Source organism: Corvus brachyrhynchos, unplaced genomic scaffold, assembly GCF_000691975.1.
Source record: "Corvus brachyrhynchos isolate BGI_N302 unplaced genomic scaffold, ASM69197v1 scaffold115, whole genome shotgun sequence".
NCBI classification, from domain to species: Eukaryota; Metazoa; Chordata; class Aves; order Passeriformes; family Corvidae; genus Corvus; species Corvus brachyrhynchos.
In genome coordinates, this window is record NW_008239553.1 from 13,316,676 (window position 1) to 13,335,233 (window position 18,558).

Here is an 18,558-nt window from a genome sequence, read left to right on the forward strand (position 1 = left end):
ACAGTAGAAACCCTTAGGTTGTTCTCAGTGAGAGATGATGACTTCTGTCCTTGCAGCTTTTGGATCATGTGTTTTTGTCAGACATCAAGAAGAGGGCAGGACTTAGGCAATGTTCTGAAGTATAAATTCTCCAGCTACTGATCAAGCTGACTTTTAACACAAAAGCTGGAGAACAGGTAATATAAGTAGTTCCATCAATGAGGGGAGAAAACCCATTCAAAGCTAATAAATAATTACAATTCATAAATCTTTATTAAACAGCTAATTTCTATCAACCTAAGTGATGCAATGCCACAGAGAATAGAAATACCCTGCCACCAGCCTTTTTAAAAGCTAGATGTAGACTTCTACTTCCCATTCATACCTTGTTTCACTTAGGTCCATCCATTTTTTATACAGAGAGTATGCTGAAGGAAAGAGAGGACACAAATGCCCTAGTCCTTCCTGCAGTGTCCACTAGATTTCTCCCAGAGCTGGCAGCATCATCAAGCAGAGTCTTGATGATATGGTTTTTCTTGTTGAGTTTATTTGAGTCATGATATGAGGAAAAGTGGTGCTTGAGTGTGCATGCACAATGCAGCAAGTTTTGTCTGGCAGGGTGGTTTGGAAGAACTCAGTCCAGTCACTGCTGACACCATAATACATCACACAGTTTGTGTTCTCACCAGGCCTGGCAGCAATTCCATTTCTTGGTTGCATCAGGGCAGAGAGGTAACAGGTAGCTTGGGGTCACCTGTAACATGAGGACATTAGGGCATGACAACATCAGAGATTTTTACATAGGTATTGTCCATGCAGTGCAGGTTGCCAGAGAAGAGTTGGTCTGCTCCATGAGGGATAACGAGCTGAGAGCCAAGGATGACCTCAGCAGAGGCATTGCTTTGAACAGTCAAGGCACAGCTCTCCAGTCCTGCAGAATTCGAAGTGAATGGTGGTAACAGGGTCTGCTGGCAGGCACAGAGAAGACAAACTGCAGAACCAGATCTGAGGTCCTTCTTGAGACTCTTGCAGGGGTCCAATCAGGAGTAGCAGGAGACAGGACTGTAGTATATATCCAGGGAAATCCAAACAGGAGTCAGGGCTGGCAATAGATGCAGCTAATACCCTCTTTCCAACAAGAGAGAAGCTAGGGCCCAAGCTGTGGCTGAAGTAGGTCCCAGCCCCATGGCAGAGGGAGTGAGGTGGAGATGCCAGGTGAGGCTGGTAAGAGCATTTAAGGCCTCAGGGCACTTAGGGCCCTGGCCCAAGTGTTAATAAGCCAATTTCAAATGGAGCTTGTATTCCTCTGTCTTGCTCTTGGTATACAGCACCCACACAAACACAGACAGCACTAATGGCCTCACCCTTTTTCCCTTCCCTGACTGATCAGGATGGAGATCCATTAGTGGGAAATACAAACACATATTCAAGGTGTGTTCTGTCAACAGCTGAGCTCAGATATCTCTCCAGTATCTGGCCTCTGGATCTCAGTCTTCCCAGCTGCTGGCATCTGGATATATTAGCCCCTGAGACTGCAACCCCACTCCTGTCACACAAACACACAGTCTTAGTGGTTTCTGCAGGAGCTGGCTTTGGACACACAGTGCACTTGACCAGCCTGTTTTATCCTTTTATCCCTCTATTTTCCTACATCTCTTCCTCCTCAAGTCCCCTACACCCATTTCTTTCACCACGTTTTGTTCCCCTACAAAACATCCCACAAACCTTGTGCAATCCTAAAACACCTTTCCCCTTCATCTCCAGCAGAATGCATTGTGCAGTCCCAGCAGAAACCTCACGTGGTCTGAAAGGTGGTTGTAAGAGCCCTCCCATCACCTCACACTGATGGATCTTACACCTGGGCAGGGGCTGAGGCACTTCTGCAACAGCCCAGGGAGGAGGGTGTCACTATGAGTCCTTATCTTGAGTTCCCACCTGCCCTGTGCCTGTGTCCTCCTCTGTGTCTGCTGGTGATGGGCCTTTGATGGGCTGATGGCTCCTGTGATGGGCCTGGGAGAAGCTTGGGCAGGGTGTTATTTGGGTTTGCCCACCCACCATCCTCTTTGTGATCCATAGTGTGTCTGCTTTTTATCCCACCCCTTAACAAAGGACTGTTTTCTTGGCTTTTTTTATTGTTTTGGTTGTGGTTTTTGTTTTTGTTTTGGTTAGTTGGTTTTCTACTTTGTTTGGTTTTGTGTGTGGGGTTGTTTTATTTTGTTTTGGTTTTGGTCTTTGTTTTAATCTAACCCTAGTCACAACCTCTTAGAAAAAATCCAGTTAATGGAGAAAGCTGCAGCATGACTCCTTAGCAATGTAGGCTGCCAAGAGCATATTAAATCCTATCTTCTGCTTTGTTCTCTGGCTTTTCATAGCACATTGGGCAAATTGATTGGATCTGGCCATTAGGGAGTAAATTACAGAAAGTCAGTCATCTATCAGTCAGCCAGCTATCTTTTACTTAGATGGGCTCAAGTACCATTGCATTTGCATGTGTGCCTCTCCCCTCCTAAGACTGGCAGATAAATAGCCACTTTTATTTTCATTATTCAATATCTTCAGTGAGGAATAGCTACCTAGCTCTGACACAAAAGTCCTGGCAGGCAGCACAGTACACCACAACTGCTGTCATCAGCATTGGCTCCAGTTCACTCGCCTACAAGATCCCCTGAGCTCATTCTCTTGGGTGCAGCCCACATCCTAAGCCCCAAAGCTCTGCAGAGCCACATCCCAGGAGATTGACCACCAATCCTGACCCTAAACAAGCCTGTTACAGCAGCCTCATCCAAATACAAGGAAGCTATAGGAAAATATTAAGCCAAATTCTTTTCTCTGCAGCATCTCCATGAACACATGAGGATAGTCTTGGTCTTCTGGCAGTTCTCCAAAACAGTGCAACAACACCCTGAAATGAGTGTAGCTGAAGAGGTTGTCAGCAGCAGCAGCAAGAAATCTAGCTGGCAATAAACCACAAGAAAAGATCAGGCATAATAAGGTAAAGTATCAATATTACAGCATAGCTGTCAAGCCACCAAAGCAGGTCTTTCCACAAAACATAGAACAGATAGAACAGAACAGTGGAGGTAATCACTGCAGTCTCCATTATCAGATTGAACTGAAGGCAACTAAATTCCAGGAAGATACGCATGTACCAGGACCAAGAACTGCACATGGATTGCTCAAAACTGAGTGGAAGTGAGTTAAAACAGCTAAGGAAATTTAACACAGATAAAAGGACTCATATGAGGAAATTAGTTTCTTAAACTGTAATTATAATTACTGTTCCTAGGTTGACTACTACCAATAAAGCATGAGAATTTATCTTTTTTAAGAAAATAAGACTATTAACAATAAAGCACGAGATTTTTAAGATCCATACAAACATATCAGTCAGAAGTACTGAAGAACAAAAATTTTAGGAAATAGAGAACAAACAGAAGTCATCATTATGTGGTTAGTAAAAGATAGTGATGCCTTTTAATATGTATGCAGTTCTGATCTCCTTGTTTCCCACAGAATATAATAAACCTGAAGAGGGTGAAAAGAGGAGCAATGGGGATGGGTGATACGGTTTAGGGGTGACAGTGACAGTGCTCCATTGGTGGTTGGACTTCATGATTTTGAAGGTCCTTTCCAACCTTGATGGTTCCATGAATCTGTGATAGAGATCATCCAATTTACAGACCCTTGGATATTGTCTGTGATCACAAAGGGCAAATTACATAATTTGGACATTTAATTCGGAAGATAGCCATCCATAAAATCATGGATGGCAAAGTGAGGGTGACTTCTCTTTGTCTGCTCCAACACAAAAACTAAGAGGCATCAAACAGAAGTAGGAGGTGACAGATTCAGAATAAAACAGAGGAGATGCTGCTTCACACTGTGAAAATGTGGGACACAAACACTGTGGGTGCTGGGGTAGTATTTGGAAGCTGGATAATTATCTCCTTGCCATGCATTTATACTTCTCTGGAGGTGTGAACTATTTTTGCACAGGGACAATTAAAAAAAAAAGAAAAGAATTCTAAAAGTCCACAGGCCACACAGTGCAGGGATGTTTCTGGTGTTCTGTTGTTTCCTTCTCAGCAGATTCTTAAGTAGTTCCACAGAAGCTTCTCCTGCTAGTACCAGCCATTGCCAGTGGAGGAAGGTGTGTTTGTAAACATCCATGTTGGCTTCTTGGCCCACTGTCCGGTCTTCACATGGTCACAAAATTGGGTCCCCCTTAGTGGTCCAACCAGCACAATGCTTCGAAATTATTAAGTCTGTTACTTTGCCGTAACAGACAGACCTAGACAGGAAAGGCTCTGGTCTGACACATAATGTGTTACATTGTTTTTGAAAAGCTTTACATCTTTGATGAGCTAACTTTTTTTTGTCCAGTTTCTGTTTGGTAATATCATTCTTTAAGACCCTCTTGGGCCACAGTTAAATCTGCATGAGGAGAATGCCAGGTACTGACAAAACCCAATTTGCATGCTTCATTGTCAGTCCAATGGGGCAGTTTTTCGTGTGCTAATATATATGTGTATATATGTGTGTGTATATATATGTGTGTGTGTGTGTACTTACCTTTCATTTACCCTTACACTTTTCTTGAAGTAACTTTACTTTTCAATCCCTGGTTATCAAGACCAGGCCAATACCTTTGTTTTCTGTGGTATGCTCAGATAATCTGCAGAGTTAATAGTGTACAATAAGGTTTCAGTTTCGCTTGTGAATTAACCTGCAAAAATTACTTGCATGCCTGTATTTTTAAACATAAATTGAGTCCATGGAAATGCAGAAGTCCTTGCATAGGGACAGAGTATGCTGGGTATTGCTGTATAGTACTGAGACAGAGCAAATCATCTGAGCCAGATCAGTCTAAAACTAGAGAGCTACTGAGCCTCTGCACATCACCCCTTCGAAAGCTTTATATTCCAAGAACTTTATCAGCTTGTGTGCAATATGGCACAAATGCATAGAGAAAGTCTTAATCGAATGCTGAGTATGAGTCACTAAGCCCTTCCAGAAAACATGCAGCTAGCAGCAGCTCATGAGGTTGTAACATTTGCAAAATGTGCAGGCTTTTCCTCCCCACAAATTACCCAAGATTTGCCTGCATTTCAATGCTGACTTTAAATCCAGCATGATAACTCATCTTTCTGAGTGGCGGCTAGAACAGATTTACTAGAAAACAACAGTCAAGTTTGAAAGAAAACAAACAACCAAAGGAAAAAAAACCCATAAAAGAAAACACAGAAGAAACACCAGTGTGACTTCTTTCACTTTGAGTAAATATGGAAATCCAGCTGCTGACAGTATCATACTGAAAATGCTGTGCTTTTTCTCTTGAGACCAGCTGGCACTAGGAAAGCGAAGGATTACAGTTAATAGAGATCATGTTCTTCATCGTGAGGATAAGGCACTTAATTGTAATTTATGGACCAAATACTGCTATGGGAAGCTATACCTTGTTCTACAGATTGCTGTTTTAATGACTACCAGCTGCTACAGCTGTTCTGCCCATGCAAACCTTTTGTCATCAATAGCTGTGACTTTGATTGTCCTCATCTCCTAGAGGAGTCTGCTTTTTTTAAGTACATGCATAAATGCCCTTCCATGTCTAACCTGTAGTCTTAAGTTTCAGCTTTTACATGGGATTAACAGCAGCTGGCTTTAAATTCAAGGAGAGTACTATAGATATAAAACATTCGAGCAAAGAGTTTCTTACCCAGAATTTTGGGAAATGTGTAAAATACCCTAACAAAAGAAATATTGGGTTGGGAATATATTCCTGAATTTATTTGGGATAAAAGTCTGTTTGGGATAAAAGTAATGTTTGGAAAGTGCCAGCAAAAATGACAGACAATTTGCGTGATTTTTCCCCCCCAATATTAAAAACTAGTTTCAATTTGCCAGCTAAGGCAAAATAAAATTTTTGGCAAAATTTGTGCTTGAACATTTCAACATCTACCCTCTTACTTCTTAGTTTCCTGTCAGGTAAGAATATAAGGATCGTTAATTGTCAGCCCCAACTTTTGCATGATAAGGTAGCCTGACCTGGTAGTTGGGCTCTGACTCCTCATTTGACATTCTCACACCCTCCCTCCTCTATTTCCTCAGGGAAGTACAAAGTTCTATATCCAAATGTATCAAATACATGTACTCAAGGAGGGGACTCTGCCTTTAAAACAACTATTGAACTTGGTTGCTAGTGAGTCTTTATGCACTTCATGCACTTCCTGAGATGTGTCTTTAGCAATACCCAATACTTACAGCTTTTTGCTATCTCACCCTTATTTTCCTTGTCTTCTTTTTGTCAGCCGCAAATCAGATACCTGGAAACATCTCAGCACTCTTATCAGGTAAGGAAACAAAGCTCTGGTATGTTTCTTTTGTTTTAATATGTATTTTTCTTATTTAACACAAAACTACATGAACAGTTCAGGTGATGGTGCTGTTTTTGAGAAGTTGAGTATTAGAACACAGTAGAGGACCATCAGAAGTACTGGATCACCTTAGGCTAGCATCTGCTTTCCTAAATAACATATCCCACTGCAAAGTACCACCTTGAGAGGTAGATCCTGCCCTGCAAGTGCTGGCAGAGGTGTCAGCCTGGGGAGCTTTCCTGAGCATGGCTCAAGACAGGCCCCGAACACTGCTGCCATAATGAAGGCAGCGAGGCTGGCACGTGCCATCCCAACACTGACAGGCTCTGAACCAAGGCAAGCAGATGGGAAATGTGGATCTAGCCACTACATCAGGCACTTCTGTGGTCAGTGCAGAGTTTGTGCAGAAGGCAATGTTTACACTTGGTGCACAGTGGCAAGCTGGGGAGGAAAAAGGCAGAACCTGCTGGATGATTTCATTTGCATATTGTCCTTAAGCAGTATCCATGTTTTAATAAGTTTTAAGTGCAACCCTTCAGCTCAAGAATCAAAAAGTCTAAAGATTCCATGCTAATTAGTAATCTCTGGAGTAATACAAATCTGTAATAACTACCTGCAGATCAAAGACATTTCATGTTTAGCATATTTTAATATCAAGATAGAATTAATTTTGTAATTTTGGTAATGAAAGTATAGAAATCAGTATTTGGAAGAGTCCACTTGATTCTTTTATTCATCTGAGTGAATACAGCCAAATTTTGTGTGATGGTTCACATTCGTGGGTTCAGTCAAGGTGTTTGTACGAGGTAGCGGGGATAAAAAAGTTGCTGTAGGATTTTGCAGGTCACTATCAGATTATCCCAGCTGGATGAATGGGACTCAGAAAGCCCACTGCATACATTTTTACCCATGATCATTCCATGTACATGCACTGAAAAAATGATGTAAAAAGAAGAAAACTACAACTGTTGGAATACCAACCCCATCTTCAGTCGCTGATGGCATTGCTTCTTGTTGTTAAGGTATTATTTTGATTGTGTTAAAACCTTACATAGAGAAGTAAAAACAGGGAGAATATTCCTTAAAAATTTGCAAGTCTCAGTCCTTGAACAAAAGTAACCACATACCTGAAGGTCCCTTTGTCCTTGATTTCTTTTCTGAAGCTTCCAACTTTCCCTGATACTGTAAGTTGGGAATGTTAAAAGTACAATTTATCTATTTCTATCACAATTATATCAATTCATATTATAACAACCAAGGCAAATGCTTCAGATTTTAGGCTTGATAATTGACACATAGTTGTAAGAATGATTTATTGTACTGGTCCTAGGATTTCCTCTCCAACATACTGCTATGGCTTCCAGTGTTAATGAAAGCTGGGCTATGAGCATCTCTCTCAGAAAGTGCAAAGCTTACATTCTTGCAAAAGATTTTGAACACTGAGCAGAGGCCATTACAAGAAAACAGGGTTGCTGCAGCAGTTTTCTGATTAACCTCCAAATGGTTGGCTTGTTACAATGTGCTCATTTGTTTCTAAGTGTTACCATGACAAGAAATGGTTTAAATGTAGCCATGCATTATAGGTAGCATTGTGCCAACTCTTCGTAGCAACATTTGTAAATGTAAACCAGACCTAAGGTTTTTCTGGCTAGGTTTCCTCACATCTCCCTTTTATCTTTGTCTAGCATCTCCAATTGCATGAACAATCTTCCCTCAAGTTGTTGTTATTGGTGTCCTTTATAAATTCCTGATTTTCATTACACATGCTGCCTATAATAGCCCTTAACTACATTATAATAATCCTTTGGTTTATAATAGCCAGTGTTCTGCATTATTTCTCAGAGATGAGTTAACCTGCCTCTCTCTTCCTTCTGTGGTTTAAAATATCAGTACAGTAAAAACAGGCATCCACAAATTAAATTTTGTACCACCCTGCCACTACATAGAGAGATCACAAATGGGGACATGTAGTCCAGAACAAAAAAATATCATCAGCAAGTGTGTTACTGTTTCTCTGAACAATTAGTCCCTGGGTTGCCTTCAAACACGGTGTATGCCTACCTGTCTTCAACCTTTGCAATGGCCCATGCAGGGAGTTTCACAGCAAACAGTTTGGTTTTAAACCCAGCCTCAGGGATGCCCTCTGCAGTTGCCATGGAACTACAGCTCTGGTCCACTGTGGCAGTCAGGATTTAAACCCAATGTTCTGTCTTCTCCCTGAGTAAGTCTTCAAAAAATACTATAGGTAAATGTTCTGGCTTCACAAATGGAGTTGGTGGGATAGCATTTTACCCATGAACTCCAAGAAGCAAGGTGTTGTAGGGCACTGCTATGGTCTTAATCCCAGATGAAATGTGAAGCTACCAAAACACACAATCTGGTGGGAGCTGAAAAGCCCTTATTTCAAGGGCTGTGGGCAATTGCTATGCAATTTAGATGGGGGAAAAAATTATTCTCCACCTTTGACTAGTCTGATTGTAACCCCATCCCACCTCCAAATGCTGCTTCCATTTTGTCTCTTGGGAGGTGTGAGAGAGAAAGCTCACTTGGTAGTTTCAGTTCTCTCATGACACTGTACATGAGGAAAGGCCCTAGATTGCATATACTATTTTTACTCTTCCCTATGCTCTTCCCCCACCCCAAATACCCTCCTACATCACCACTTTTTTGTTTCAAACAACAAGGCTGAACAGGTGAAATTTTAAATAATGATTGAAGATTTTTTTTATTCATTTAAGTTTCAATATCATTACAGAAAATGTTATGGTACAGAGTTGTTTAACATTAGTTTTATTTCTTTGCTCATTTAATTTCCACACGAATGCTGGTAACACTAATATCTGTACAAGATCAGTCTTTGATTTTTTTTAGTTTTTAGTTCTGTACATTTTTAAATGTATTGGTTAAAAAGGCTGTCAGCACTTAAGGAAGCAATTTTTTTGTTTGTTGAAATAAAAGGTATCCAGTTACTGCCCAAGAGTACTGAGCTGGGTGGCTGCCGGGACAAGAGACATCCCTGAATGCGCAGCGAGGTGAGAAAACCTCGGGGCTTCATTGGGTTCCCAGTGCAGCCACTCTGCTTTTGGCACTGTGCACATCAACACGAGATACAAGATAAAGAACAAGCAGAAGCTCTCTGTGAAGCGGTTATGAAGCATACTAATAAGGGAAATCCAAGTGTTGTCTACGCTAGTATAAATAAGCAGACAGCCTTGTTTTAAGAGCATAAGTAGTTGTATCTTAAAGATGAGAAAAAACACAAGTTCTGCAGGCACCTACTGCTGTCTACTAAAAGCTACCGCTATTAGAACTAGCATTGAACACACAAAGCAATTGCAAGAAAAGGAAAAAGTTGCTTTGATATAATCAGAATAAATTTCTTTGTTAAGATTTGTTTTAAAGTTTTTTTTTTAAAAGGTATTTATTTAAATTCCATTTGAAATATATTTCAAGATGTTGACTATACTGATCAACTTTTATCCAAATCGGAAAAACTAGCTGTGCCGTTGCATATTACAGGATACAGTCAATGATATGTGGACATGCATCAAAGCTTCGCTCTTGCTGGTGACATCATAGCCTTCCAATGACCATGACGTCCACCACCTCCCCCTTGTGAAGCTCCACATACTGCTCTGTCTTTGGAGGTAGCATCAACAGTCCATTGGCACTGCGCATACTCATCAGACGACTGCTCATCTGATTCCCTACAGCAGAGAGGGAGAACAGGTTCAGTTAAGTCTTCAGTTAGTTCCAAATGCTGCAAGGTTCAACAAACAAAAGCTGTTATGATGAAGATGTTTATGTGGCTAACTTATTCATGGAGCTGGGATCTTGCTCTTCCAAGGTGGATGGAAACAGACAACTCTGGAGATTTAGTCAGCCTCTCACCACACTGGCTCTCAAAATCTTCACTCCCTTTGCTGGTGGCTTTCCTATCCAGCCTTCCACATTATCTGTACCGTGTATCTTGTCCTAGTAAATTGCTAATCCTATCAAAATTACTTTATTTTTCAATTTGTACACCTATTCCAGTTGTACAAACACTAAAATCAGCAGAGTCTAGAATATAATTTTTTGTATGTTCAGTTTTCAATATACTGTTCTAGAATAAATTTTATTAACTTTATTCTCTCTGAATAGAATTATGAATTCTATTGGAAAAATTCTATTGGTTGGAAAAAACCTCCAGGATCATTGAGTCCAACCTTTGACAGAACACCACCACTTCAACTAAACCATAGCACTAAGTGCCATGTCCAGTTGTTTCTTGAACTCTTGCAGGGATGGTGACTCCACCACTTCCCTTGGCAGCCTGTTCCAATGTTCAACAGCCCTTTCAAGAAGAAATTCTTCCAGATGTCCAACCTGAGCTTTCACTGGTGCAGCTTGAGGCCATTTCCTCTTGTCCTGTCACTTGTTGCCTGGCAGAAGAGACCAACCCCCAGTTGGCTACAACTTCCTTTCAGGCGGTTGTAGACAGTGATAATGTCTCTCCTGATTCTCCCTTTCTCCAGGCTAAACACCCTCAGCTCCCTCAGCCACTCCTCATAGGACTTACTCTCCAAACCCTTCACCAGGTTCATTGCCCTTCTCTGGAAATTTTCCAGCACCTCAATGACATTCTTGTACTGAGGGGCCCAGAACTGAACTAGTATTCTCCCTGTGGAGACTCACATATAGTGCTTTTTATTGAACAATTTGGATGTAGCAAAAAGACAATTAGTTGTTTAAGGACCTAAATCATCTCTTGCAAAAGTATCACAGTCAGCTTTCTAGCAGTATATAGCTAAACCAGTATTCAAATCTAGTACTTACCTCAACTGCATCTTAGTATCCAGAAGTATTCCTAGGTGGCAAACATGACTAAGAAATCCTTAGTCTGCTGTAAGAGAACACCTAGAGCCTCTGCTATTTTTCCTACTTTTCCAGTTCAGCTAAAATCACTTCTTTTATTTGTATTGCTCCTATGTCTGCCACATCTCGTGTTTGTTTAATACATGCACAACAGCAAAAGGAAGCAAATGTGCCTGACTGCAAATAAGCTTAGTGGATGTTTATAAAAATGAATGTGTGCACATATGCAAGCATACAGGTGTAGTGTGTGTGTGTACAAAGGCAGGTTATTCAAATAAAGGATATTTTAATGGTTAAATTGACGAGCCATATCAGCACTGAATTTTGTACTAATGTATGTGTATGCATGTGCACAATTGTGTCAGCAAATCAGTCTGCATAAAGAAGGTTCTGTGAAAAAGAGTGAAAACACTCTTGGTTGTTCCCTACTCATCTGTAGGAAGGCAAGGCCGTGTGTGTGTGTCTGTCAGTCTGTGTGACTGGGCACTGACCTGTACTCTGTGCCCAAGGTAGTGGTTCTTGGTGATGCCAAGTCAGAATGCACCGATGATATTCTGGGCGGGGGTCCAATTTTACATCACATGATAACTGTAGGATTAAAAAAGGAAGTATGAACATGTCATGCATTCACATTGCACTGTCTAAGATAATGGAATAATCTGCTCAATTGCTTTTCCCTAAAAGCAGTATTTTCAAAAACTTGCATTTTGAGGTCAGATGGCGTCTAGTACAAGATTAAAAGCTGTAGAAGGCAGAGACTGCAGTATTTAAGGAAATACAACTGTGATGTTACAATATCAAATTGTGTGAAGATGCATTAAATGAAATATTTCAAAGCTGTTCCTTTACTGAGAGTTTACAGATAGTATTTCTCTAGAAAAAAGCCTGGTCTCTGGATTACATTGCATAAAGATAAAAATGTTATTTGCATTCAAAATCCTGCTAGCTCTGACGAAAGGAAAATGGCCAATCTTTGAAATGAAAAGACATACAGGGGATGGCTCATAATGGAAAAGTCATGCAAAAGTGAAGGTCATTGCAAATTGCTCTCTTTTAGAATATTTTAGCTGTGAGATAAAATCTGGACGCTTGAAAAAGGGCAAAAGAGATACACGGGATAAGCTGTAAGAGAAGAGTGCATAGCCAAGAACACTAAGAAAACTACAAAAGGTGATGTATTCCTTGGTACTTTATTTGAATCAAAAATGGAAGAAGAAGACATTATAATAACATGCCTTGAATCTATATTAAACAGGGTTACCATATCCATGATTTATTAGAAAAGTGAGAAGAGTTTCAGGAATTTATATTGCTTAGGGTGGGGATCATGTGGGTTTCTTATATAAGTAACTCAACAAAAAGGTTTTAAAGTTTGTATTTTCTGTTGCTAATACAGAACTATCCAACTCTAGGTATTCACAGAATACTCTGCATTTTTTACCACAGCCTAAAACAAATGTCTTTTTTAAACAGGAGAGTGTCCTTCCTGCTTGATTGGCAAATGGCTGCCTCTGCATCTGTATATCTTGCTCCATTAGATGGCCATCTAACTCTAAAAAATTACAGGACTGAATATTACCATGAACAGAGACTGAGAATGTACCTCTATTTGTGTGAATGTCCTTCCACTGCCAGAACTAGTCTAGGGCTCAGATTCCACAAACACAACAGTCTTTCAGAGCCCAAAGAGCTGTGCTTCAACATCTTGAGAGGATTTTTAAATAGAGGACAAGCTTCTTACCCTGGCTTTGATGATGGTGGGTCGAGGATCCAGGATACCCTGCATTTTCCTCAGTGCAGGAACAACAAAGAGATTGCAGGTGACAACAGCTGACACAGGGTTGCCTGTAGGACAAAGAACAGTTGGTGGTGATGCCCTTTTGATTTACTGTGAAATGCTGAAAGAACTCATATCTTTATGGCAATTTCACTCTGAAGGATTCTACAGAGCTTTCCATGCTATGTACTGCATCATACAGTACAGACTGCAGTGGTGTGTGGCAAGGGGTATGTGGCAAGTACATCTGTTAAAGCTACACTCTGGATGATGCTGTGCTGAGGTCCTGCTCTGACCAGAATTGCCCCATGTTCCTCAGGCCCCACCATTTGCCTCTGTTCTTCCGCTACCTTTGTCCTATGCCTACATTTGTCTGGGTCTGGAGCAGAGTTAACTGTGCATAGTTATTGGCTCTACCCTCACAGGGCTCTTTATTAGTGACTAATGGTTCCCAGACACCAAGGGAAAAATATCTTTCAACTCCCTAGCAGAGTGCCAAAATGCTTTAGGAAAAATTCAGAGGAGAATCCTACTGATTTATATGTTTTCAGTTGGCTCACAAGAGAGGTGTATGACCACCTGTCAAACACTGTCTTACATATCTGGACTTCCCTAGACAACAGTTTTAAAATAAATGTTATGATCAGACAGATGCTCCATTGGTCTGCCCCCTGGAAGAAAATGTACTGCAGCAACTAAAGCAAGAGAGGATAGAAGCACTAGAGATATATCTGAAAACCACCAGCTTATCAAGAAGAGGATTCCTTGTGTAGTCAAAATTCATGGAGAGCCAGAGCAATAAGAAGAAATTAATTCCTCCTCATTTAGGACAGAAATCCATAACAAAATGTTTATTCTGAACGAGTGCTTTCCCAGGGCACGCAGTGGGCAGCGGTGCAGCTGTGCTGCCCTCTTTTGGTTCCACAGTGTAAGCATGAGAAACAAAAATATTCCGTGGCATGTTCTTGCGTACTCCCTCATTGTTCTCTCCATTTTCAGTATGTCAGAGTGGATGCACTGACCTACACACACAAAATATTTATGGTGAAGGTGGAGTGAGCTGTAGGAAAACACACCCCTGTAAAAAAGGTAAGGAAATTGTTGGATGGAAGAAATTGTAAGACCTGTACCAGAAAATTGTGAGGACAGGGACAAAAAAGAACTCCTTAGCACATCCCTGTAAGTCCATCTCTTCTGGAAATTTCTGAGAAAATCTTAAAGGTACCTTCCTGAGGGGTCAACACCAGGCACAGGTGCTGTGAAATGTCACTATTCTGTTTCATGACTGTCATCTATGCACAGGAACAAAAGTAATCCACAAAACATCTTACCTGGGAGTGCAAAGATTATTTTTCTTACACCGTCAATATCCAGAGTTGCAAAAGTTGTTGGCAGGCTATGGAAAAAGAAAGCTATTTAATATCTGCATTAGAATTTGACTGAACATTATCATATTATTTAAAACATCTGGAAAAGAAAACAAAACAAAGCAGGACATCTCTCTCAGCAGTTCATTAGCACCTGCTGCTTATTCCATACTGGAGGTATAATCCTCTCTTTGTGGTGACAGAATAATTTTTCTTGATATTCAACTCTGAAGTTTTAAGTACACAAGTTTGGAGAGGGAATATCTAAAAGGAGATTAACTAGTAATCAAAAATCTAAATATTGTCTTCATGCTAGAAGCCAATTAACAATGAAGCAATACTGAAATTATGCAGTTACAGAGCTGCGTTTGTTTTTCATATATGGGTTTCCGATTTTTTATAACATTGGTAACTTTAATTTTCTTACTCCAGTCTCTACAGCAGTACTGACAAGGGAGCAGTATTTCTGAGCAGCAAATGCTAGCTAGTCTGCAGATGAAGAAATTCAGATACATGGGCAGAGCTGCAGCCAGGTGAGACCCAAGTCTGTCAATGAAGAGCTCTCTCTGCCTTTCAGAGCTGCTGAGTGCTCTTTGGTGACTTGCTGTGAGGGCTATTACAGTTACACAAATAGGACAGTAATGTGACAGCTCAAGAATGTGGCTGGCAAAGAAAAGGGACTCATCCATGAAAAAAGAATTCTGTACACCTATGTTAATGTAATCCTTTCAAACATCAGAAATTATACCTTATAGGAGCAATAATTAGGCTGGTTTTCTTGGTTTCATTTTGAGCAGACCACTACCACCTGGTCAACAGATGATAGTTTATGACTAGAAACACTTTGGAGATTTGCTACACTTTGATCATTATCACCTAGTTTTGTATCTGCTAAGACTCATCTGTATCCTATTTTACAAGGGGAAGTTAGTGTTTGATGTTCCTGTTTTAAAATGCCTCTAACATGATGGGAACTATGTGCCAGACCTGCAACTGTTATTACCAGTGCACAAACCAATGTATAAAAAATCAAATTGCTAATTCATATTTACTGGAAACTCTGAATTCCCATATGACATTTCAACACCATCATTGGTAAAATCTTCCAGTACTTTCTTCTGTCAGTGCAGCTAGACAAGATAACCTTCCATGAGCTCAGCAACTTTCAGACCAAGTGGAGGGATGGTAAATCCCAGGCACCACCCTGCACTCATGAAGCACATCAAAATACAGGCATACAACAAAATCTGACTTTGCTCTTGGAACTGACTCAAGGGATTTTTTTCCCAATATAGTAACCAGAATCTTCAATCTTTTAAGATACAGCTAATAAAACCCAAAATGCAATATTTGCTATTGCACTACAGCCAATGAAAAAGAGAGTGCTTACATTCTCAATAAGAACAGATGACCAAATGTTTTGGTAGCAATAATACCTTTCTTGTGGCATAAAATGAAAAGGGACATTTAGGGATAAAAACAATTTTTTGAAGTTTTTCTAGCTAGTTATTTGCTAGAAAGTTTATTGCTGCAAGTCTACAGAGGAGTCATCAGAAGAAAGAATTATGTTTGCTTACAAGTAAGCCAGAACCAGAACTTAATATTCTGAATTCTCTAAATCGAGTTATCCATTCTTGTCAGCAGCAGAAACTGGAGTGCAGATTCTGCTTCTGGGACTTCCCTACATCAGTTGTAGCAGTATGACAGAAGCCGTGAGCAATTTCCATGCCTGGGCTACATCCACCATGGGAAGAAACAAGCTTTTAGCTCACTCATTCCTTTTGTGGAGGGGAGGTGGTGGTGGTAGGAGCAGCACAAGCACCAAGCCCACACACAGTTCTTCACCAGACTGTACGCAGAGTATTTGTCTGTTTTCACAGCAAACACCCACTTGCAGCTCTGCTCTGTGACAACAGTTCTGGGCTAGAGGGAATCATTTTGCAAAGCTGTGCTTGATCTTGTGTAGCTGGACCATTCTGACCCAGCTTGCAAACAAACTGCTCTCCACAGGGAGTGAGGCAGAGGTGCAGACATCTTTCTGCTCTTGTAGTGTGAAGAAAAGAGAACTCTCTGTTCTCAACACATGTACTTTTCATTCTCTCTGCAGAACACACTTCCAGACTCATTGATGAGCAGTGCCACAGCATAGGAAAGCAGTGCTGAAACAGTTTTCTGAGGCAAACTAAACACATAAAGGACTGTGCTTACTTTAAAATTACGACGCTCAATATGCCAATTAGACGAAGCTTTGTAAATTAGCTGTCATTCCACCTCTCTCAAGGAACTGCTTGTGGGAATATAATTTATGCAAATTTTGTAAAATCTTTAAGCAAACTGTCCATTTAATGTCCTTATATTTCCTGGTTATTTCATGGTAATGTCAGTGTGAGCTCTGTGATCACACTGAAGGCTGTGGTAATGTTTATACCATGCTGGTTTCCCACCAGTCCCCAAACCTGATTTGCAACAGTTATCAGAGAAATATCTCTTACTGATAAAATATAATCTCTCTGTTCCAGTTAATTTCACCCATAAAGATGATGACTAATCTGAAGAGCACTGATTTTGCTGCTTTTCCCATATATATCTAACCTGTGGTTTATAGTATATTTGGAAAAGTGAAATCTACTGAAGCACTTCAGTAGGATATTTGGCCAATGTAGCCTCCACCTAGGCTGCCTAAGCAGAAAGATTTCTTACCCAGGTTTCATAAAAACTCTGCCAAAGTGAATCTGTGCGTGAAGATCAATATCCAGCACCTGTTTAAGATAGTCCTGTTTAATGAAAAAAAAAAAAAATTAAGTAACATCAAAGTGGCTTTACATCATCTAAGCATTCAAAGCAATTAATTAATATCAAGTGAAGATGAAAATTTGCATATCCTGAAAGTGCTACAGCCCAGTAGGGAATTTCCAGTATTGGAAGGAAGTGTTTTGGAAAAGAAGAAGTAGAGAACAGACTCATTTAGGTGCCAAACCTGATTCCATGAGGACATACATTTCCTTAAAATTCACCTGCATTATCAGAGTCTTAGAGTACCCCATAAATACCTACTACTAAAACATTCTCTATGTCAAAGATGGAAGAAAACTTTTATGGTTCAAAGTTAAGACTTTAAATGATCAAATTATCTAACTTTTCCTGTGGAAGCTATCTAATTGTAGATTTGGAGATCTCCTACTACTTTCAAAATCAATTACTGTATTGTAGAAATCATAGTTTTCCAGGATACTGTAATTATCGTAATTTCTTGGGTCTAACAGTATAATTCACAGTGATTGGGTTTAACAATCCTTAAAAGAAAAAACTGAGTGGCTTGTGAATGAGTTCAAGTTAAATGATTTTGCATAAACACGATTGATCCAGTTATTAAAACAAATGGAATTACTTGTTTAATCTTTATTGAAAATTGCTGTGCCTAAAGATGTAGTACCCTGTCTGTTGTGTTTAGTGAGGCTAAAGACAGAGGCCATAACAGTCATCTGTGAAGACAGACTTTGAAAGCAGCAAATCTGAAAATCCCTGGCAGTTACCCTTTTTTTTTGTGTGTGTGTGTTCAAATACTTGGAAAGCAGCAACTCATTTCAGCCAGGCTTGAACTCTCAATTATTAATTGCATGAACCCTCTTTTACTTTCTGTTTGCTTTTTGGATGTTCAGTGCTATTTCATTAAAACTGCAGAAAGCTCAGCATCAGAGGGCAGACCATCAGTGGAATATAGAGCCCATTATGAGCCAGAAGGTCTGAATGTCTGTAAGACCATTCAGCAATCCAGCCACTTCTTAGAATGTTTCCATGTCTGCACTATGTTGCCACATTCCCAATTTAAAGACCAGCACTTGTCCTTGATTATTTTTCTAGGAATACTGAAGACAATGGGAGTAATTGAAAGTAATTTGCACTGGTTTAATTAATTATCCATTTTCATAACGTATCCGACAATATGATTTCTACTCAGAAAAGTAGACAAAACCAGCACTCATGTTTCCCATCTCCTAATGACTGTCTTTAGTATCTGTTAGTTATAAAAGATGTTTATTTTACCTGCCAAACTCACAGATTCAGCCTGGGATCAAAAAGTAATTTGAGTTTTCCTTCGCATAAGTCATGATTAATAAATGTCCTGCAGGTTCATCTATGCCCCACCAGCATCTGTGTATCCCTATTTTCTTTGATGGTTTTGGCACAGGGCTTATCAACAGGA

At 40.1% G+C, this 18,558-nt stretch overlaps 1 protein-coding gene across 30 annotated transcripts in view; it reads right to left on the reverse strand.

The window, feature by feature from the left end:
• Positions 1–9,049: 9,049 nt before the first annotated feature.
• GPHN (gephyrin) overlaps positions 9,050–18,558 on the reverse strand; it is a 282,654-nt gene continuing 273,145 nt past the window's right edge. For 26 of the 30 annotated variants that reach the window (XM_017742151.1, XM_017742152.1, XM_017742143.1 and 23 more), the window contains 5 exons: positions 17,055–17,128; positions 14,319–14,383; positions 12,952–13,055; positions 11,702–11,798; positions 9,053–10,060 (listed from right to left, as the gene is read on the reverse strand). In XM_017742151.1, coding sequence (XP_017597640.1) covers positions 9,927–10,060; positions 11,702–11,798; positions 12,952–13,055; positions 14,319–14,383; positions 17,055–17,128 — 474 coding nt within the window. In that variant the 3' untranslated portion in view covers positions 9,053–9,926. Of the gene's footprint in view, positions 10,061–11,701; positions 11,799–12,951; positions 13,056–14,318; positions 14,384–17,054; positions 17,129–18,558 lie in introns of all 30 variants that reach the window. The other 4 variants (XM_017742125.1, XM_017742128.1, XM_017742124.1 and 1 more) reach the window with 1 other exon arrangement.